Source organism: Penicillium angulare (genome assembly GCF_028827245.1).
Source record: "Penicillium angulare strain IBT 27051 chromosome Unknown utg000004l_segment0_segment0, whole genome shotgun sequence".
In the NCBI taxonomy this organism is placed as follows: domain Eukaryota; kingdom Fungi; phylum Ascomycota; class Eurotiomycetes; order Eurotiales; family Aspergillaceae; genus Penicillium; species Penicillium angulare.
In genome coordinates this window covers 4,631,932-4,653,335 of record NW_026623163.1, presented here as the reverse complement: position 1 = coordinate 4,653,335, position 21,404 = coordinate 4,631,932, and the positions used below count along the sequence as shown (strand labels likewise).

Genomic DNA, 21,404 nt, shown 5'->3' with positions numbered 1-21,404 from the left:
ATAAGCTGATAGACTTCTAGATAGTTGAGTTATGTAGTACAAAGTTTTAAGCTCTACGAACGCTTGGGTCATATATAGTTGGCCACCATTGCCACACAGAAGGAGCAGTGTCGTAGATCCTACGTATTGCTACCTATGCTTAGTAGGATATTTAAAGTTAGTAGTAATTAGGCATTCCCGGGTTACTAGCACCAAGGTTATTCTAGAAATAAACTCGGGTCGTCCAGCCATTCGCGAAAATTGCTCTAAAGGCTTTCCCAAAAGCTAGAGGATCCATTGTCCCGCGTTTCAAATGACGTATATTCCGACCTTGATACCTTCCTGATACTTCCGCCAGAGCTTCGACGTGAAATCGCCCCAAATATCTCCCTACTGTCGACTTTCTTAATCTCAGACTTTCTTCAATAGCTATGATTTCACTTTTTGAAAGCAAGCAGTTATGGAGAACGAGATTACCTTCACTTACTAACAGAGATGGAAATTTACAAATGAGATGTGAGAGTGATATATCGTAGTACATAGTCACTGGTATAAAAGGGATCGGCTTGTCGGTCGTTGAAGAAAGCAGTGGCACTACAATGAGACGGTTAGGGAACTTTATCTTATTACTGGAGCTCCTGGTCTCCTTTCATCAGATGGTTACGTCCAATCAGAGAATCTACGTTGCACCGTGGCAATTCCCGAAAATCAATTCTATCAAAATTGTTGTCGTGCTTCTCGGACTTATAATTATGGACAACGCTCGGAACCTCGCCATCCGCTCAAAAATCCCAAGATATCTGTGCTTGGTGTTCTGATAGTGTTACTTGGGTGTCCCACACAATTAGCCTGCCTTCTAAAGTCCTGGAAATTGCTGTTTCTGTTCTTACGGAAGGTGAGTCTACATATATCACAGGAATCAATTTTTTTCGTGCATCCAACGAATATGAATTATCTTTCGGCTATCAAATACCGGGAAAACGAACCATAGTTGATCTGCGTGGCGGTGTTTTGACGGGGTTTGATGTCTTGTTGGAACAAAAGGTATTCATGCTATATGCGCAATCACAACAAGGTCCGATAGCATAGGGTACAATTGGGCAGGCGAACGAAAATGACCCCTTCGACAACTGTTGTAGACGTAAAATCAGAGATTCTAGCCATTTCTGGAGATTTAACGGTGAGTAAGGCATTGAAACTATCAAAGCAAAAACCAGGTCAATTTGCAACACCAGTGGTACTGATTCTGCACAGGATTATAGGATGAAGTCTTTCGCGCTAGGCTCAACTCTTCCCATTTCATTATCGCTGTCATAGTTAGCAGCAAAGTGATGTTTGCTTCGATCAATGTACGATTTACAGTTGGGTAATCTGGCAGGATTACCCCGTCGCAACGATTTCATTTCGCGCAATCTATTTTTATTTGGCCCCCGGGGCGCGTCGGCTTGGGAGATCTGAGGATTTGTCTTTCGCGAAATTTTAATTTTAATTTTATTGTTTTGTTTTTGGTTTCTACCAGACTTTTGCAATGGGTCCACGGGGCCGTGAGGTATAAATAAGATTCAAAGCTGATTGAGCCTCTTTTCTCTGATGTACCCAGCCACTATACGGAGTAATTATTTGATAAATGCTCGGTAATCCCTTCGTCCCCTCATATAATCCTCTGCCAAGAGAAGAGAATTTCGCATTGACTACTCTAATCAGGAAATCAGCCTCACGCCACTGCGGGGACCTCCACTTGGTCAAACGTGCTTGAGTACGCTAACCCGTAGTGGGATCAGATCTACAGAGACCCTTAGGGTCTTTCGTTCCTTCCACTCGAGCTAGATTGCTTCATTGGACAGAAGTCATAGTCTGCCCCCACCTAAAAAATCCTTCTAGAGTTTGCTTTGAAAAGATATTGGCGGGCTGGTGGGCGATCAACCCCCTGACTTTTCAGGCTTGTGGGCTGGGCTTCCGAGATCTGTCTGTCTTTAGCATCCCGATCATCTTCTCCGGCGCATATATTCCCCCACTGCTGGCGTCTGAAGGGGCATTTTTGGGCCGGGATACTCTCATTCTGTACAATCATGTCGACTACAGTAATGCAAACATCCACGGCGGAAGCGTCGTCCACTTTTGTGGCTGCAGACTATACCCCAGGCCCTGATTTCATGGGCTGGTATCTGTCCGTAACGCGTGCGTCATTCCCATCTCAGATGAAACAGGCAAGAAACTGACCTACAGCAGCATCACCTGTAACTTGCGGCAATGGAGGTGTCTACCATACCACCTTCCTTACGCCCGAGGGTTATACAACTGGATATGATTTTGGAGCATGTTCTTATACGGATAACGGAAACTACCCCACGGCCTGCAGCGATGGAACATTGCTATACAACGATGGCGGCTTCGGTGCCTGGTATTTATATCTTTCCTTACATGTGCTCTCTTAGGGGATTGTCTCCTTCCAAGGGTTGAACATAGACTAAATTTTTTTCGTTTAGTGCGAGTTCTCTCACGTGCGGTGAAATCAGTATCTACCCCACAGACCACGCAGCAGATGAATATATCACCTGGGCATACCAATGCTTCCAGCGCGGGGATTCCATAAGCCTCTGTCGCACCCTACCTGCCGAATATGACAAGTCAACTGTCGCAGCTGCAACCACCAATGCCGGCATGAATCCTTCACCATGTAAGTCAGCTTCGATACGTACCATCTATTGTTGGATTCAGTCCACCACGTTTCCCTACAAACATACTAACAATATCCTTGTCAACAGCTGCCACAGAAACCCCGGGCATTACATCTACATCTACATCCATATCCACATCCAGTCCCGACTACGACCCATCCAGCTCCGCCGGCTCCTCCGGCTCCTCCGGAATATCAGGCGGCGCAATCGGTGGAATAGTAGTCGGATGCATCGCAGGCGTTGTGATTCTCCTGTTTCTCCTCTTCCGAAAGAGAATCATGGCTTGTTTTGGTCGCGGTAAACCTCCAGGTGGTGATGATGGTCCATACTGGTCGCCAGTGCCACCGCAGACTGAGTCTGTATCACACACAGATCATTCAACGATGCCACCTTCTGAAATGCCGTCCGAGCAGAATGCAATTCATGAAATGGAGACGCAAATACCCCATGAGATTGGCTCATCAACTTCTCCACCAATGCAAGAAAAGATCGTTCATGAGCTTGGTTAATGATATTCTCGCCATGGATTCATATCAATAGATGCGTCTTGTGGAGTTGAAAATCTTCTTTTTCTTTATTTGATTGGTTACGGTGGATATAGTCTTCATAATACCTAGGTAGCATGGCGTTTTGGATATAGTACATGAATGCGCTCTTTCTTCAGTTTCAATGATTCATCTCATTTCATTCGTAATTTCAGGCTATATGCTTGTTATTTTATCCAACCTTTTTGAGGAATACGTGACATTTCCGAGTGATCGGGTTCTAGGGCAGAATAGGTCCTTGAGCTAAAAGACCCGAGAACCGCGTTGAACAAAATATTTCTTCTATTATTCCGCTTCTTTTATAGGCAAGTCATCTAGATCATTTAATTTTCAATAAGAAACAATTTCATAATCCCATGCCCAAGTATGACATGGATGGTCCTCTTGATCCAAACGAACTGGGCGACGATACCAGAATTGCACCTTTGTCTCGCCCGGTAGAAATTCAACACGGACAGCGTCAATTCTGGCAGTTTCCGGGATTCTTTCCCAACTTTCATATCCTTCAGACTCTATCCTGATCAAGCGACCTAGCACCAGATAGGACTTTGATATTGACCAAACTCCTTGCTCACCACTCCATTCGCTCATTAGCTGCAAGGCCTCTCTCCTGATTGTCCAATCGCGGCATTTGAACGCACAGAAAAAAAGAGGTGCCACGACTCCCGATCTCACCCAAGAGTTCTGCAATGATTCCCGGGCCAAGAGCCCTTTCGCTTGTTCAATCGTACGTTGGAAATGAGATGAATAATCGTCGTATCGCATTTCTCCTTCCTCAAGCCGGTCATCGGCCAGACTTTTGATGAGAAGAACCCCACACCAAACGTCAAGAATCGCAATCGTGTCTTGCTTTTCTTGTGATGAATGGTCGCTTCCCATGAGAATCAAGCCTTTCCATTGTCGAAGCCTTATCAAGACTGCCGAAGGGGTGCTCTCAAATGACCCAGTGACTCGATGAGGTTTCATCTGCAAAGCCAACCATCCAAGGATGAGTAATGCGCCACATGCTTCTTCCGGTGTTTCAATCAGCGCTTCCGATTGATACTCTGCTGTAAGCTGGACAGGATAAGAATAGGTCTTTGGAGCAATACCGGACTCCACAAGAGAGGGCCAATCCAAATGTAATTGGTAGAAGCTTCCAAGAATAACTGTGCCAACGGGGCTATTGTCCATTCCAACCCTTTGCCATTGTTGTAGAAGTTCATAGCCCGCGCGGAGATGATAGCCACCTGCCCTCGCGTCACCTTGGCCGAAGGAGAATGCTAATAGAATACCACAGGAAATTAAGACTGTTTCCATGCGTGGACGTCGTGGAATCTCTGCGTTGAGATTTTGTTGGAGATGCTCCATCGCCTTGTTGCATTGACCAAGAGAGAACGAGGCTATCTGATTAGGGGCTACGCGATTTGTTTTCGTCATGGCGCCCCAGTGCAGCGAACCTATTCCGATAGCAGCATAACGAACAGCAGGCTGGATCTCGCTTGCTTGATGGACGAGCATTCCCCAGAATGCTCTATTAAAGTAGGTTGCATTGCTTCGTGCCGTGACACGGCGGAAAAAGTCTAGAAACCATCTCTCTTGAAAGGTAAGATTGGTCTGACTAGCATCCACTGGCAAAGCCAAGAGGCAAGAATGGGAATTGCTCGTTTTCCACTGGTGTACTATTTGTCTCCTTTCTTCTGAGCTATGCAGCTCTTCAACTGCTCCCGCTGGTGCAAGCTGTCTATGCCTCATTGTCAAAGACCTAGGTGGAGTATAACCCTCGCATACTCGGCCGGTGCTCGTGCATCTAATAAATTCCAGTCAGTGAAAGCAGACGATTATTCACTCGCTGCACACAGGTCGTTCTACCTGGCACAGAAGGGCTTGCCCTCATCACATTTAACTCGTCTTGCTCTATGGATTACTTGGTTAGAATTGAATCAGTGGTTGGATGAGGGTATCCACCTACTTGCAGGTTCTACAACCAGTTCGTACCTTCGGCTTGCTGGCACGGGTCTTTCTGGACTTGGCGGTCGCCTCGTTTTCGAACACCATTTTCGGCCAGGTGAAAGATGCACTTCAAAGAGGCTGGGCTGCAAGCTGCGAGTAGTTAAGTTAACTTTATTGTGCGATGTGCGGATTAGCTAATCTGCGGCAACAGCGCGTGCATTAACCATATGGACAACCTTTGAAAAATTCATATTTGTAGGCAATTCTTTCTCTCAACATCATCAAGGTCATTATTTTCAATAAAGATTGAAAACAGTATGATTATTTTGGAGATATGCTTCACATGATAAATACCCAAGCGGCGTTTTCCTCAGAACATAAAGCAATCATGCTTAACAGCACTTGAGTACTTAGTAGTTTACCGCGAACAGTATAACATCTCTTATTTTCTTTCCCTGATTTTGTATGTGTTTTCTTTGTGTCTTGTGTAGGTAGCCACGAGTTTTCGTGCTGCCTTTTTGTTGTTCGCTCTCTTTTCACTTAAACAAGTTTCAAAACTTGCTAATTACTAACTATATTTTATAGAAAACTGCCATCCTAGAGAGTTGAGATCGCCTAGCGTTTATGTCTGGTTTGTATTTTCTCATCCTAGTCCTGGCAGAACCTTATCTGGTTCCCAAATGGGTCGATGACGCTCATCTCCTGCGCCCCCGCCCCTGGACCCTCTTCAATCCCTGGCCTCATATATCGATAATTTTTGGCACTAAGCTCACGATGATACTCCGCCATTCCACTCATCATTACCCGGATTTGTACACCTGGACTGCCATCCCCGTGATGCTCACTAAGGTGAAGGATCAGGTTTCCTCTAGAAATCTGCCGATACAGCGGTGCGTTGTCATCAAATCGATGATCCCAATCAATTTTGAAGCCAAGGTATTCTAAATAGAATTCGTTTGCCTTGGTGATGTCGAAGATCCGGAGGATCGGGACGACTGATTGAAAATCGATAGCCATGAAGTCTGGTTGCAGGTGAATCTTGTGTGAAGCCAGTGAGCAGTTGATGATCTAGTGGAACTTGCTACAGTCGAGAGACTGAGGTCATCGAGTCTATGGTGGGATATGGTTGAAGGATTTGGGTAGAAATGCGGAAAAGGGTAGGCCAAATTGAAATGAACGCTAAATTTTGGGGAGAAGGGAGCGGAAGCGGGGCGTCGGGGTGGAGAACGGGAGACAGGACATGCCAGTGGGCTCTAAGCAGCGGCCGAGGCTCTTCCGCTGCCAGACTAGAGCATGACATATTCAAATCGGTACTAAGTCTTGCATTTTCAATTATTAAATTTTATAGAATCGATGGCACTCCTCTTTGGATCCCATATCTTCAACCCCCAGATTGGACCTTAATCCAATGGATTAGCGAAACAAAAAGAACATAAAGAAGGGATTCCAAGGCTTTGAAAATTGACTTACCGCTTAATTGAAAGAATTCGAAATGCCGAGTCTGTGACAAAGGAATGATCATATTTGTTGCTCGGCTATAAAAACTTGCATTATAATTATATATTGATTGCTTCGGATTTATTAACCCAAAAAATGATATCAGGTCCGGCTTTAACGGACTTGCTGGTTTTAGAAATCAAGTCCGGGTAGCCAGGTTGAACCCTGGAAATCGGCGGGTGTTTGTCTAAAGATAGTTGCCTAGAATTCGGAATCTACGTGGATCTCCGAGATTAGTACTACTTTAATCCGAAACAAAATATTGGCCGCTGAATAGATCTCGGAGGGTGGCGATCTCGCATGGAAGAACTGCCGACTATCAATATGGCCGGGAAAGATATAAGGCCAAAATCCCTTCTCATTCATCTCAGTACAGCGAATATCAAAATTCTTTGCCATTCAACATGGGTGAAAACCTTCCTCTGACCTTTGCATGCGGGCCTTATGACCGCATGGATCCCCTAGCGAACAAGGTAGTCGAGCCTGTCGGAATTGACCTCAACTTCATTACCATCAATCGCCCGCGAGAAATCTTTGACCGAATGATCCGAGATTTGGAGTTCGATGCTTCTGAAATGTCCAGCTCGGAGTTTATATGCCGATATGCGGCCGGTGAGCGGGACCTTTGTGCCATTCCTGTCTTTCCCTCTAGGGCGTTCCGTCATAGTTGCATTGTGGTTAATTCGAACATCATCTCAAAACCATCCGATCTCAATGGAAAAAAGATAGGTGTTCAAGTCTACACCATGACTGCTGCTGTCTGGGTCAGAGGGATACTTCAGGATGCAGGTGTCGATCTATCTACGATTACTTGGGTTGAGGGAGACCTAGTCAAGCCTGGTTCCCACGGTAATCCAAAATCAGAGCCCCTGCTCCGTCCAATTGATCGAATTCCGAACGAAAGCCCAAAGTCGCTCAGTCAACTCCTCGAAGACGGTGAAATTGCAGCCACAATTGGCGCAGACGCTCCACCGTGCCTCGGACAGGCACCTCATATTCAACGCTTATTCCCGAACATCCGCGAAAGTGAAAAGCAATACTATCGGCGATCAGGAATCTTTCCTATTATGCATCTCGTTGTCATCAAAAGCGAGGTTGTGGAAAAATACCCATTCGTGCCGCGCAGTCTATTCGAGGCAATGAATGAGGCTAAAAATATTGCCCTCCGTTCGATGAGCAGTCTATCTACTTACCGATATATGTTGCCGTTTATGACCTCTGATATGGATGAGATCAATGAGTTATTTGGTGGTGATCCATGGCCTTACGGAATTGCGTCTAATCGCACAACTTTGGAAGCATTGGTGAATTTACTATATGACCAAGCTATGATTTCTCGCCGAATTCCGATTGAGGAATTATTTGCTGGCTCTTATGAATAAGATGTGAACAGAAAAAGTTGCTCTCATATTTAGGAAAAGACATGTCAATCAATCAAAAGCATAAGTAATACGATACGCTTGAAGCTAATTTTAGTGCTCGCCTCTTTGGTATACCAGCTATTGGCCGTTCCCAGAGACCCGGTAGTCTTGCGCAAAAACACATGACGGCGTTGACTGGCTCGCCGGAAAGTTCATATTGAATATTTCCACATAGACAGGATCCCGGAATCATGGTGATGTTTGTAGAGATGTGAAATAATTCTCAAAGGTTTTGGTGTCTTTGAACTGGAGCCTGGGTATGCTTGTTGGAAGGAAGATACGTAAATCAATCCATTCAAGTTTGGGACTTTTGACCCTGGCGCCCCTCCCTAGTACTAGGACTCCTACATATACATCGTAGCTAGTGTGAGTCGTCGGCTGTCGGTTATATGCAAATCAAGCCTTTTGGTTTGTAATTTACAATATCGTGGAGTGAAAGATCAGTCCTAAGTACTTTTGATTAGGCCGGTTCTATGGACAGCACATACCTCAGATATGAGCTTATGGATTTCCGGGGGTGGCAAACCCCGGCGAATGAGCACATACTACGAATTTATAGAATACTTCCTCCCACTTAAGTCTTCTGAATACTCATATATTATCGTGTGATCAAATATTATTCCAAGAATATTCATTTATACACCGAGCTGTGGTGGTGACCACTGCTTAGTCACAATATCCTCGGAGGCACCTGGTCGTGAATGAGAATCTCAATTGAAGAATGACCTGAAGACTTAACATAGTCCCATTTCCAAAAAAAAATTATCTTATAAATATATGTATGCTCAGACCCAAAATCAATTTCGCATACCGAGTTGAACTTGGTTACCGGCTTATCGAACAACACCCCACTTCTTATCCACCGCCCCTGGCCTTGGAGTGCGGACATCTTTCCAAGGTTCTCTCGTCACCTGGGAATGTGTTTGTCAACTTAAGGTACCCCCAACCAATTACAGCATCAAAATGCCTCCATTACCAGGAGGGCTCATTGAGCGCCCGCGAGTCATCCTCTACCATCAGACATTGGTGCCAGGTGACGGTCCATATGTCTCCATGCTACCCCTCTTGGAAAACAATACTGGCGCGACACATGTTATCCTAGCAGCTATACATTTGAATGACGACCCAAACCATATCACACTCAACGATGACCCACCAGACAACCCAAAATTTGACCCCTTGTGGGCCGAAGTACCCCTTGTGAAGCAAGGTGGTGTGAAAGTCATGGGCATGCTCGGGGGTGCAGCGCAGGGCTCGTTCGCGCGACTAGATGGGGACCAAGCGCAATTTGAGCGTTACTATGGACCCTTGCTGGAGATTCTGCGCCGTTACGAGCTCGATGGTCTTGATCTTGATGTTGAAGAGGATATGTCTTTGCAGGGTGTTATTCGACTGATTGATCGACTGAAGGCCGATATGGGGGATGGTTTTATTATTACTCTCGCTCCCGTCGCGGCAGCTCTTATTGGAATTGGAAATTTGTCGGGCTTTGATTACAGACAGCTTGAGCAAGCCCGGGCTTCTAAAATTGGCTGGTACAATGCACAGTTTTACAACGGTTGGGGCCCGGCTGAGGACCCACGGATGTATGCGGCGATGATTGCGCAGGGCTGGTCTCCGCGTCGAATTGTCTATGGTCTTTTGACGAATCCAGGTAACGGATCACAGGGTTATGTCTCTGGTGAAAAGATTAGTCCTGTTCTTGGCGCGTTGGTTGAGCAATTCCCCAATTTCGGTGGAGTTATGGGGTGGGAATATTTTAATGCCTTGCCTGGTGGAACAGCTAAACCGTGGCAATGGGCCACGCAGATGTCTGTCAGTATGGGGTTGAAAGATATGGTCGCCGCTGCACGACAGGTTGCTACACCTGGGGCCATGGCTAGCAGCTTAAATAATTTGCTGCAGGACATGATGAACCAGAGCCGACGATCTTAATGAAGGTGCTTGGAATTATAACTAAGAATTTATTATTTGTAAATAAATGTGCATAGTATCATAGCATTGAGAGCTTCTGTTATGGTGGAGCGGCGGATAACGTCATTCCAAAACATACACACCAATCACCATGGCTAAATACAACATGACCGCCTTGTACTGCGCACCCTTACCCCTTCGAGAAAGCAGAACATCTGTCTTGCTACTGTCATCAGTCATCAGTCATCAGTTGAGTTTCGAAAATGGTATCCCTACCACGATTCGCTGCGGCTACCACCTCGGCCGCGATTCGCGTGTTCGGCTTCATCCTACTGAGATGGGTATGGGTCATTACCTCAACACTTACATATTTCAAATGTTGGCCTATTAACCTTCCAAAACAGATTCCTGGATGGCCATTCGCCCCAATTGTAGTCACATCGTTAGTGATTTACCTTTCGTCGGTCTCATCACTAAGTCAGGATACCCGCCTTGTTGTCGATCGCGCCGACAAGCGCGGCAAGGCTTCCACCAGTACGTATACCGTTCGAACCTTGACTAGTTAGGACCTATGATCGACTGACTGAATCATCTGCAAAGAGCGCACCCGTGACTCCAGTGCGCCTGAACCCAGTGATTCCGCTCTAAAGACCCTTCTCACGGGTCTTCCGTCTAAACGGTCACCATTCTGGACTCGAGTGACAGCCCTGATCAATGTGATTGTGGCTGTCTTGGCGCTTGACTTCTTGCTCAGAGGACTGGTGGTCTATCCTAGTGCCGATGCTGCGTTCTCTAGAATTGGCTATGTGTCGCCAACAACAGCTAACTTGGTCTTTCGAGAGCCCGACACGGCTCAACTGCCCATCGTAATTTCTTACCAAGAGGTGTCCCAGAACCCAGGCAAATGGACCCAAGAAGGCACAGTCTACAAGCTAGACAATACGACCGATTTTGTGGCCAGCGTTAAACTGAAGAATCTTAATCCTGGAACCCACTACAGATATGCGCTGTCGAACAACAAGACAGGCAATTTTGTGACGTCGCCGCGACCAGGATCCAAAGAAGCAAGCCGGATGTCCTTCGTCACATCAAGCTGTTTAAAGCCCAACTTTCCATACAACGTCTTATCTCACCCACTTCGTGTCCCAGGAATAGAGCAAATGACCGAAGCCCTCGCCAAACTACCAGCTTTGCTTAAGCCTTCTTTCATGCTCTTTCTCGGCGACTTCATCTACATCGATGTACCACTCCGGTTCGGCTCATCTATAGATCACTATAGAAGTGAGTACAGACGCATCTATTCATCGCCTTCATGGAAATACAGCTCAGATGATAACACCGCAATTGATCTGCCTTGGATCCACACGTTGGACGACCACGAAATTGAAAACGATTGGTCAAAGGGCAACAAGACTGCTCCCTACCCAGCAGCATCTGACCCTTTTATCCATTACCATGTTAATGCGAACCCGCCTGTACCAGCGAAACCATTCGCACATCCAGACGATGTCACATATTTCTCGTTCGTGAACGGCCCGGCTTCATTCTTCATGCTTGATAGCCGTACATACCGCTCTGAGCCAGGCCAGGATGATGCAACCATACTCGGCTATGCGCAACTCCAGTCTCTTCTGGATTATCTCACCACCCCCGAGCCAGCCGGGGTGTATTGGAAGATTATATCTTCCAGTGTCCCATTTACTAAGAACTGGAAGGTCGGAACAACAGATACATGGGGCGGATTCTTGAAGGAACGACGCACCGTCCTCGAAGCCATGTGGCGCGCCGAACGTGAGCTCGGAGTCAGAATTGTCTTGTTAAGTGGTGATCGCCATGAGTTTGCTGCTACGCGCTTCCCTGACCCTGAACTAAGATTGCCATCTGAGCAGTTCCAGCCTAATACTGCTGGAACCGGAGTGCATGAGTTCAGCGTTGGGCCGCTGAGCATGTTTTACCTTCCCGTTCGGACGTATCGTCAGACCGATAACGAAGATGTGACGCTGAAATATGCGCCGGATGGGAACAGCAAATTTGGACTCATCAATATTGCTGAGATTGCTGATGAGTCGGGCACTTTGGGCCGCAGCTCTGTCCTAACGTACTCGCTTTACGTGGATGGCAAGCTGGTATGGAGGTATGAGCTTAGTGTCCCTATTGGGGGGAAGACTGGGATTGAAACCCTTCTACCTGGTCGTGTGTTGGAGGATAGCTTATGGCCAGAAACGTGGGATGTCCCTCTGAAGGCCGTGGCTGGTAAATTGCCAGATTTTGGAGGCTTCGTGGTTAAGAAAGCAACTGCGATCATTGAAGAGACTTTGGACCGGTTCCAAGGAACAGCAAAGATTGAGTAAAATTAGGTGCCATAGTTCGGGAAATGTGATTATCGTTGCTAAGCTTGGATTTCATGGTATGTACAAAAAAGTACTTTACAAATTAACAAAATCTTCAATCATGTCCACAATTTGTTCGTATTGTAGCTTTAGTATGAGCTTTGAATGTACTAGTGAGATAATTGGACGCCAGACTCCAGCCGAATGCTAAGAAGATGGAAACAACGATAGGAGGATAAAAGAACATGCAAGAAGATAAACCAGATAGTTCTGTATAGAACTACCGTCCTCTGCCACGTCCACCACCACCACCACCACCACCACTACCACCCATTCCACCCATCAAACCACTCATTTGGCTCATCATACTTTGCAAATCCATGCCTCCCATATTTGGCATACCACCAGCTCCACCAGCTCCACCGCCCATCATCTGCATCATCTTGCCAATGTCAGGCATTCCGCCCATTCCACCCATACCAGGCATGCCACCGGCACCACCCATAGCCTGCATGCGCTTTTGCATAGCGGCCATTTGTTGCTCCTTGTTTCCACCTTTCATCATTTTCTGCGCTTGCTGCATCTGTTTCTTCTGACCACCCACACGCTTGGCCATACCAGCCATCATGCGGTGTTGCGAGAGAAGATCCTCAACCTCATGGACAGTCGTGCCACTTCCGCGAGCAATGCGAACCATACGGCTGGGCTTTTCGGTGAAGACTTTGCCGTCACTGTCTAGTTCGGCAACGGTCATACTGTCAAAAATGTAAACCATGCGACGGAGCTTCATTGACCCATCTTCATCGTCCAGACCTTGAGTCAGGTTGGACAGGCCTGGAATCATGCCGCCAAGCTTGGATAGAGGACCCATCTTCATAATGGATGTGATGTTCTCGCGGAAATCACGAACAGTATAGATACCCTCCGCAATGTGCTTATATGTTTCCTTAGACGAGTCGCTGGTGATAGCCTGCACATGGTCGAGAAGTCCAGCCATGTCGCCCAAACCTAGCAACTTGTTGATGAATGAGCGAGGCTCGAAACGCTCAAGATCCATCATATGTTCACCAGTTCCCAAGAAAATAATAGGTGTATGTGTAGCCGCGACAGCAGAGATGGCACCACCACCTGCCGCATGGCCGTCAGTCTTAGTGATGATAATAGCACCGAAGTTCGCAGATGCCTTGAACGCAGATGATTGAGCCTCAGCAGCCTGACCAATAGTGCTGTCCAAAACCATAATAGTCTGATTCGGAGTGACAGCGTCCTGAATTTGAATCATTTCGTTGAACAGTTCCTCCTCTTGTCGGTGACGACCACTGGTATCGACGATAATGATATCAAAGCGCTCTTTCTTGAACTTGGCCACACCCTCAGCAGCCACAACAGCGGGATCCGTTTGAGTCAGACTTCCGTAGTATGGAATCTTTGCCTTGGTTGCGTTCTGCTTCAGCTGATCAAAGGCACCAGCACGGAAGGTATCCGCGCAGACGAGCGCCGTCTTGAAGCCACGCATCTGGTAGTGACGAGCGAGCTTTGTACAGGTGGTGGTTTTACCCGCACCCTGCAAACCAACGAACATAATAACATTTGAGCGGCCCTTCTTAGGGCGGAAGGAGTCGGAGTGAGGGTCAACCAGTTTGACCAGCTCATCGAAAACGGTCTTCTGAATCAGACGCTTCTTGTTGACAGCGGCGGGGAGAGAGGCGAAGTCCACGGACTTTTTGATCGATTTGCGGAGCCCTTGGACGAGCTTAACGTTAACGTCGGCAGACAGAAGAGCTGCGCATATCTCCTTCAGCATGTCATCGAATGCCTAGGCTAGTTAGCATTATGGCTCCGTGTTTTGAGGTTAATGGAATCCAACCTTCTCATCGAGGTTTTCGGACCTAGCCAGGTCATTGACGGCGGAGTGAATCCGTCGCCCTAAATCTTGCAAGACCATGATTGATGAAATGTATTTAACAGTAGACTTGAAAGAGTGTATTAACAGCACAAGCTGAGCAAGTCAAGCGCACCTGGCAAGTGTGGAGGGGCGAGAAGCGGAAAGGCCAAGGAGGCAATGCGGAGAGCCAATCGGCGGGTGGGAGCAACTCACCGCCCAAAAAAAAAGTTGATCGCTAGAAACTCCGTCTTGCTCTCTTGATATTTTTCGTCTACACTTTGATAGTGATTTTTTATTTCACTTTCACCCTATTTTTAGCCCAATATGGTCGGCTCCTATTCGAAAAAACGCAAGGTCCAAGATGGCATGAAGGGCAAGACTTCTCGCCCCAAAAAGTTCCGCAAGCAAGCCGCATACCACAGCAGCTCCGAGGACGAGCAGGACGACGACGATAACTTCACGGCTGTCAACCTCGCCGATTCAGACGAAGAAGAGGGTGGCGGTGTCTCTGTCACAAAATCCAAGGCTCCTAAGCCCGAATCAAAGAAATTGAAGCCTGAGACAACACCTGCGTCGAAACCTAAGACCGTCGCGAAGAAACAATCCCGTGACGACAGTGAGGACGAAGAAGAAGAACATGACGACAACGACGACAATGAGAACGATGACGATGAGGAGAATGACGCTTCTGGATCTGACGATGACGAGGTTCTATCAGATGCCTCTGCCTCAGAAGCCGGTACAAAGCGTCGCGCTGTGTCCAAGCGTAACGACCCTACCGCTTTCTCTACCTCTATCTCCAAGATTTTGGCCACCAAGCTTACATCTGCTGCTCGTGCTGATCCCGTCATGTCCCGAAGCAGAGCTGCATCTGATAAAGTCAACGAGGTCGCAAACGAGAAACTTGACAATGCCGCGCGAGCTAAGATGCGCGCTGAAAAGAAGGAAGAGCTGGATCGTGGCCGTGTCCGCGATGTAATGGGAATTGAAAGGGGACTTGCGGGACCTGTCGCTGAAGATGAGAAGCGATTGCGCAAGATGGCACAGCGCGGTGTGGTCAAGCTGTTCAACGCTGTCCGCGCCGCACAAGTCCGGGGAGAAGAAGCAGTTAAGGGTGAACGCACGAAGGGAACCGTTGGTCTGGGAGAGCGAGAGAAGGCCGTCAATGAGGTCAGCAAGCAAGGTTTCCTTGAGCTTATCAACGGCAAAAAGGGTAAGCCGTTGAACATTGAGGAGGCTTAAAGATTCGCAAAAAGTCCTATGATTCCCCTTGGCATAAATTCGGCGTTGGGCGATTTGTATGTTATATATAATGCTTGACATTGTAAATCCATATATTTTTGATTGGTGTCTGTTTTAGAAATAGTACAGGAGATTTTTCATTCAATATCTTGTCGGCTTCACGCAACACAAATGCAAATAATACAATACAGAGTCCATAGTCCGTAATAATGTTAAGACTTGGGTATAGACGGTCTTCATCTGTTCCTCGTTCCCATTTGAAGATCTACTCCAAGAGAACCTGTTCACCCCAATTATTTGTTTTCCTCGGCGATTTATTTCTGCTCAAAATCGCTGGCCTGCAAGTTCCGTGTCATTGTTGGCAGCTTGACCACCAAACCATCCAAGTCTTTGGTCATGAGGACTTGGCAACCTAAACGGGAAGTCTCGGTCAATCCAAACGCCAGGTCCAGCATGTCGTTCTCGTCATCCGAGGGCTCCTCCATCTTATCGAACATGTCCAGGCTATCGACGATCACATGGCAGGTAGAGCAAGCACAGGAGCCACCACAAGCACCTAATTTGCGAATTAACAGTTAGCGACAGTGAATAATTTATCAGCCAGGAGTATGAATTAAACGGGATGCATACCTTCCATCTCGAGATCATTCGCCTGGGCAATATCCAACAAGTTGTCCCCCTCGGCAACCTGCAAATGTACGCTGGTTCCGTCCTTGTCAACGAAAGTAACGTTGATCCTGCAAGCGATGTTAGAACAGACAAATATAGAGAGTGCGCGCAATGCAGCGGACTTACTCCTCGCCAGGCTTTGGAGGTGTGATATGACCGTGGGAAGCCTGCGCTGTAACAGAGAACGGCCTTTGAGCGATTTTGAGGCCATGCGATGGCGACCGAAGATTATTCTTCACGCTGTGATCCCACCGGTTCGCGTGGGAAGTCGCTCCGATTCTCCGCGGAATTGTCGAACAGAGGTATCGGCGTGATTGAGTCAGGCATACCTCTCCGGAGGCCTTGGGCACTGCTCGACGCAATTGTTGAGTGAATGATTGCCAGAGGGCCATTGTGATATATTTAACAATTAAGAGTAAACAAAATGAGAACAAAGAGCGAATGAGAGAAATTAAGAATCGCAAGGGAAAATAGAACTGGGGCGGAGAGGAGGAAGATTGTCCAATGACTGCAGCGGGAAAAAAAAGACTGACAAAGCTAAAGGCGGCGTCTCGGATATCTCTCTCTGCTTCATTCTCCGACCCTTTTATCCCCGAACCACCCCTCTATCAGTCCATCCAACCATGGCCTCTCGTGAAGGGATTAATCCCTTGCGGCCTTATTACATCCCCCAGTCGGGTCTTTCGCCAGCTACAAATGCGACGCAAGAGGCACCAGCACCGTCACCTTCGTCAGCTCAGGTGTTTGGGAGCTCCGCGCGCGACCTTATGCCAGATATCGACTATTCAGACTATCTTGACTCTTCACCCTCGGTCGCTGATTGGTGTCGAGATGCTATCAACAATTCACTTATTCGATACTCCCAGGTCTTAATCGCGCAACCTTTCGAGGTTGCGAAGATTATCCTGCAAGTCTATGTCGCATCTGATAACGTCGAGGAGGAACGGAGGTCAACTCCGGATGTCGGGTGCAGCTCATACGATTCGGTATGTGTATATGTTCACCACCTCCCAGGGCTCCCTTCCGTTGGAAATTTACATAACTAACATCGGTATCAACAGGACTCGGAATCATCTGACGATGAAAGCACTTATTTCACTTCCGCAGCTCCCACCACACCAAGCCCGAGCACACCACGATCCCGAAAGGGCCGGCAGCGCATCACTGACCGCAGTGGTTACATTCGCGCAGATGCTGCACCGGCACCATCCAAGCATGCCTTGGCTATCAAGAATCCGAGCTCTTTAATGGATGTGCTCTCTCAGCTCTGGTCTACCAATGGACCCAGCTCACCTTGGAAAACATCCAACGCCACATTCATCCATTCATTGCTTCTCCCCACTTTGAATACATTCATTCGCAGTCTGCTCTCCGCCATCATCGGCCTTCCGGAGGAAGACATTTCCTCATCTATGACCGCGGACATTTTGACAGCGTCATCACCTCTCGCCACGCTAGTCCTGTCCTTTGTTTCCTCGTCGCTGGCCGCAATTATCCTTTCCCCCATCGACACAGCCCGTACCTTCTTAATGCTCACCCCAGCGACACACGGCCCTCGCTCGCTCATCCGAGCCATTCGCCAACTCCCAACTCCCAACTCTACAATTCCGTCTCACCTCGTCCCAATCACCATTCTTCACTCCAGTCTTCCAAACTTCATCACAACCGCGACTCCACTCGTCCTCAAGTCGTACCTTTCCATTGACCCCCTCATTAACCCGTCCATGTGGAATCTAGCCACCTTCCTCGGCTCCGGCCTCGAGCTAGCAGTGCGCTTCCCGCTTGAAACCGTTCTCCGCCGTGCACAAATCGCCACTTACACTTCTCTAAGCCTTCGTCAAAAGTCCTCCGGTGGCAGTATCCACGCCGCATCTATCGATGCTTCTGACGTTGAAACTATTGTTCCAACTCCGCGCACTTACCGTGGAATTATCGGCACCATGTGGCATGTCGTTCACGAGGAGGGTGTTAGTTCTTCTCCCTCTGACGCTGAGCGTGCCCGTCACGTCCTTGGAAAGCCTACATCTGAACGCGAGCAGCAGAAACGCCAACAGGGACAGGGTATCCAGGGTCTCTACCGTGGCTGGCGGATGGGTATGTGGGGTATCGCTGGCATTTGGGGAGCCAACCTCCTTGGTGGGATTGCTGGTGGTGCCGAGGACGAGGTCACCATGCGAGGCGGCCACGGCCGTACTAGCGGTGGACGATTTTAATTGAACTTCGTCTGATGAGGAACCACCCTCCCACTGATATGGAATTGGGTAGTATGCTTCATTTCATATTTGCTCTCCCGGCTTTTGCTTTTAGTGACAATTTTCATGTTCTGAAAGAGGAAAAGTACATCCAAGTACCTTTTTTTTGGTTTGATTTACCCTGATGCGCTCATGTTCTTTTTCTCCATTACTCAACTCTCCCCTCCTTCCTTTATTCATATATTATACCCCAGGGAATGGATCCAGGGGACAGACGAACGGCGCCTTTGATTTATTTTACGCCTTGTATAAAACCGAACACTAAATAGCAATCTCCAATAATTTGTACTAGAAAGAATGAGCCATGAATAATTCAACCTGGACATGTAAGAACACATAGATGACAACATATTCATTGGAAAGCCCAAGTCATGCTCATGCTCAAAGATTATACATCGTAAGCCACGAGATTTTCTAGGTCAAGAAAGCGTTCTACAGTAATATATAAGGTATATTGGAGGTTGAGATCATTCCATTCATAAGAAACAATGTGTATACATCACGCGAATTGCAATAACGCTAGCCGAGGAATCCACCAGTTTAGATAATGGAAGATATCGAGAAATCCACCACTAGAAACAAACAAAGACCATGTTCATGTCGGTCGAGGCGTCCATCTAAGTACAGAGGTAGTCTACTGATGTGGAGCCTGGCAGACGCTAGAGGATAATCAAAAAAAAAACGTGTGCTTTTGGGGGGGAGGTAAGAAGACACAGAAGGCTTCGAGGGTTTTTCTCGCATGCCGGAAGGAGGTTGAAAAAAAGAGCCCATATAATGGCACATGGAGCAATCGGGATGTGGGTATCAAATTGCCTCGAAAGGCGTAAGGTAAAAAATCCCAATGCAAGAATGGAAAGAAAAGAGGGGGCAGGGCTAGTTTGTTCTTCATTTCGAGGCAAAGCGCCGGTCGAAGTAACGGAGTACACCCATTACACTTGCGGCCTCGACTTCCAAGGCTGCACGACCACTGCGAGTCTCTGGGGATACAGCTTGCTCATTGGGGTCTGGAAGAGTGTGCAGCTTTGGTAGCCAGGTTGAGATCTCATCGCTTGCTCGAGAGAAGTTAGGGTGGCGGGAGAGGGTGGTGAATGCATCGGCGCAACTCAGGGTGAGCGCATTGGGCGTAGAGGGCTTGGATATGGCAGATTGCGGAGGCATGGAGGGGTTGTTACGCGTGGTCGGGGCGGTGGGGGCATTTCTTGACATGCAGCATCCCCCGTCGGCTCCCTTGCCGCCGCAGCAGCCTCCTCCCGTTGTTGGGGTTCCGCTCGCTGACCGGGAGGCTGCCAGCGTCTTGCAAAAAAGGGTGCTCCGAGGATCGGCAAGACATTGGGCGCAGGTTCCGGGGCCATTGGCACAAGGGTTGGTAGCTTGGCTGATGGGTGGGAGAGTTACTTCGGAGCGGACATCACTCTCAGAAGGAGGTGGTGTGAATTGGGAGATAGATTGGATGGGGGCGAGACGGTTGTTCTCGAAGGAGTTTCGGCGACCACGCTGCTGTTCCTGGGCTGCCATTTCGGCACAGATGCAGGGAGTTCCATCCTGGCAGAATCCACAGGGGTCCACGGGTGGGGAGGAAACCTCGTTATTGTTGTGAGACTGGGAGTGGGAGTGGGAGTGGGAGTGGGAGTGAGAGTGCGATTGAGCGGGGACAGCGGCAAATCGAGCAGTGAAATCAATTTCCATTTCTTCTGGGTCGGGCTTGATTTCGGGCTCGGCGTTCTCACGCTCAGGGCTACCGACTCCATGGGGAGGATGTCTGCCTCGAGACTCGTGAGTGTCGATGGGCATGCCGAAAGCATCTTCGATGCACTGGCAGTGTGAAGAAGAGCAATCAGTGCAGCCTAGAGGCACATTCTCATCTTCTGGCTCGCGGTTTCGCTCAGCATTGGTAGAGACAACGCCCTCCATGCGAGAGCTGCGGTTACGGCGTGGCGGCAAGGGGACAGAGTCTGGCATGGGTGACTTGGTGCTGGGGCCGGACATGGAAGTTCGAAATTCTTTCACGATAGCTTCCTTTGCACTGCGTTCGATCGACACCTCCTTCTCCAAAGAGTGGCAGCGGTCACGCCACCAACCCATTTCTTCGCGGCATTGCTCGACCTCGCGGGAGAGGTTGTTAATTTGCTCAGCGAGAGTGGCATCTCGAATATCGTGGTGGTCTTCCATGTCCTTCATCTGCTCCTCCAGCTCCTGCACTCGAGCCGCCCGTCGCTCGCGGAATGCCCGCTGAGCAGCTCGGTTTTGAGCCTTGCGCTTGGTAGGCGGCGTATCGGTTGCTGGCTTGCGACCGGGCTTGGGGCGTGGTGGAATCACCCATTCTTTCGATGTGATGGAGCCGGGCGTACCCGGGCCTGGCGATGGGGCCACTGAAGGTCTAGCAGCCAACGCGGGGGCCATAGCTAACGGTGCCGTGACCGGTGCAGGCGTGAGAGACACGCCTGTCGTGGCCATTGCTGTGGCGTGAAATCAGTTGAGGTACTGTGTTGGGGTTAGCGGGCACATTTGAGGGGAATCGCGAGTCGGGCGGGTTCGGGTTCACGCACGAGCCGTCTCTCGGTCGGAATAGCGGATGTGCGCTCATGCGACCCAGTAAGCGAGCTGGGGTCCACCCTTGATCAGAAGGGAGGGAGATATTTCAGACAAGAAAGCAGGGTGAGATTGATATAAATTATGCAGCAGGAAGGAGTCCAAAAATGCAAAAGAAAGCTTAAAGGGAGTTTGGGGGAAAGTGGGAGAAGAAGGAGAAGAAAAGGGCGATGATCAGATTAGATCGTTGCTCACATGATGCCGGTTTCGGATGGTCCAAGTCGGCTGTAGCGGGGAGGATCCATATTTACCTTCCTTAACAGAGTTTTCTCGCTTTTTTGGGGGAGTGTTATTATTATTTTATTATTTTAATTTGCTCTACAATTATCTGATCCGTCATGGTGGATGTCGGTAAGCTGAATCAACGAGTGGGCTGACGCGGGTTTGTACCAAATGTATCATGGTGGTTTCTATAGGCCATGGTTTTCTTCGCCAACCGCGTTTATGTAGTATGAGGGGCAAACGGGGAAA

General features: G+C 48.3%; 11 protein-coding genes across 11 annotated transcripts; 6 read left to right on the top strand and 5 right to left on the bottom strand.

Moving 5' to 3' along the window:
* Window positions 1-2,048: 2,048 nt before the first annotated feature.
* On the top strand, window positions 2,049-3,166 carry N7478_005621 (uncharacterized protein; the record flags this gene model as incomplete). The annotated part of the gene is made up of 4 exons (XM_056921835.1): window positions 2,049-2,157; window positions 2,206-2,380; window positions 2,466-2,656; window positions 2,745-3,166. 4 exons carry the CDS (start codon window positions 2,049-2,051, stop codon window positions 3,164-3,166), a joined length of 897 nt encoding a protein of 298 aa, XP_056779872.1.
* A 366-nt stretch (window positions 3,167-3,532) lies between these two features.
* N7478_005620 (uncharacterized protein) lies at window positions 3,533-4,936 on the bottom strand (the record flags this gene model as incomplete). Its single annotated transcript, XM_056921834.1, has 1 exon — window positions 3,533-4,936. One exon carries the CDS (start codon window positions 4,934-4,936, stop codon window positions 3,533-3,535), a length of 1,404 nt encoding a protein of 467 aa, XP_056779871.1.
* An 846-nt stretch (window positions 4,937-5,782) lies between these two features.
* N7478_005619 (uncharacterized protein) lies at window positions 5,783-6,151 on the bottom strand (the record flags this gene model as incomplete). The annotated part of the gene is made up of 1 exon (XM_056921833.1): window positions 5,783-6,151. The coding sequence occupies one exon, from the start codon at window positions 6,149-6,151 to the stop codon at window positions 5,783-5,785; it is 369 nt and encodes a 122-aa protein (XP_056779870.1).
* Window positions 6,152-7,035: 884 nt separating this feature from the next.
* On the top strand, window positions 7,036-8,013 carry N7478_005618 (uncharacterized protein; the record flags this gene model as incomplete). Its single annotated transcript, XM_056921832.1, has 1 exon — window positions 7,036-8,013. One exon carries the CDS (start codon window positions 7,036-7,038, stop codon window positions 8,011-8,013), a length of 978 nt encoding a protein of 325 aa, XP_056779869.1.
* A 1,002-nt stretch (window positions 8,014-9,015) lies between these two features.
* On the top strand, window positions 9,016-9,987 carry N7478_005617 (putative class III chitinase; the record flags this gene model as incomplete). Its single annotated transcript, XM_056921831.1, has 1 exon — window positions 9,016-9,987. The coding sequence occupies one exon, from the start codon at window positions 9,016-9,018 to the stop codon at window positions 9,985-9,987; it is 972 nt and encodes a 323-aa protein (XP_056779868.1).
* A 242-nt stretch (window positions 9,988-10,229) lies between these two features.
* N7478_005616 (alkaline phosphatase family protein) lies at window positions 10,230-12,317 on the top strand (the record flags this gene model as incomplete). The annotated part of the gene is made up of 2 exons (XM_056921830.1): window positions 10,230-10,500; window positions 10,567-12,317. The coding sequence occupies 2 exons, from the start codon at window positions 10,230-10,232 to the stop codon at window positions 12,315-12,317; spliced, it is 2,022 nt and encodes a 673-aa protein (XP_056779867.1).
* A 259-nt stretch (window positions 12,318-12,576) lies between these two features.
* Window positions 12,577-14,241, bottom strand: N7478_005615 (RNA-binding signal recognition particle subunit SRP54; the record flags this gene model as incomplete). The annotated part of the gene is made up of 2 exons (XM_056921829.1): window positions 12,577-14,112; window positions 14,164-14,241. The coding sequence occupies 2 exons, from the start codon at window positions 14,239-14,241 to the stop codon at window positions 12,577-12,579; spliced, it is 1,614 nt and encodes a 537-aa protein (XP_056779866.1).
* Window positions 14,242-14,505: 264 nt separating this feature from the next.
* N7478_005614 (rRNA-processing protein RRP15) lies at window positions 14,506-15,423 on the top strand (the record flags this gene model as incomplete). The annotated part of the gene is made up of 1 exon (XM_056921828.1): window positions 14,506-15,423. One exon carries the CDS (start codon window positions 14,506-14,508, stop codon window positions 15,421-15,423), a length of 918 nt encoding a protein of 305 aa, XP_056779865.1.
* A 314-nt stretch (window positions 15,424-15,737) lies between these two features.
* On the bottom strand, window positions 15,738-16,484 carry N7478_005613 (ferredoxin family 2Fe-2S iron-sulfur cluster binding protein; the record flags this gene model as incomplete). Its single annotated transcript, XM_056921827.1, has 3 exons — window positions 15,738-15,979; window positions 16,054-16,160; window positions 16,219-16,484. The coding sequence occupies 3 exons, from the start codon at window positions 16,482-16,484 to the stop codon at window positions 15,738-15,740; spliced, it is 615 nt and encodes a 204-aa protein (XP_056779864.1).
* A 231-nt stretch (window positions 16,485-16,715) lies between these two features.
* On the top strand, window positions 16,716-18,305 carry N7478_005612 (mitofusin complex protein UGO1; the record flags this gene model as incomplete). The annotated part of the gene is made up of 2 exons (XM_056921826.1): window positions 16,716-17,078; window positions 17,154-18,305. 2 exons carry the CDS (start codon window positions 16,716-16,718, stop codon window positions 18,303-18,305), a joined length of 1,515 nt encoding a protein of 504 aa, XP_056779863.1.
* A 924-nt stretch (window positions 18,306-19,229) lies between these two features.
* On the bottom strand, window positions 19,230-20,798 carry hapX (bZIP transcription factor HapX; the record flags this gene model as incomplete). The annotated part of the gene is made up of 1 exon (XM_056921825.1): window positions 19,230-20,798. One exon carries the CDS (start codon window positions 20,796-20,798, stop codon window positions 19,230-19,232), a length of 1,569 nt encoding a protein of 522 aa, XP_056779862.1.
* Window positions 20,799-21,404: the final 606 nt, after the last annotated feature.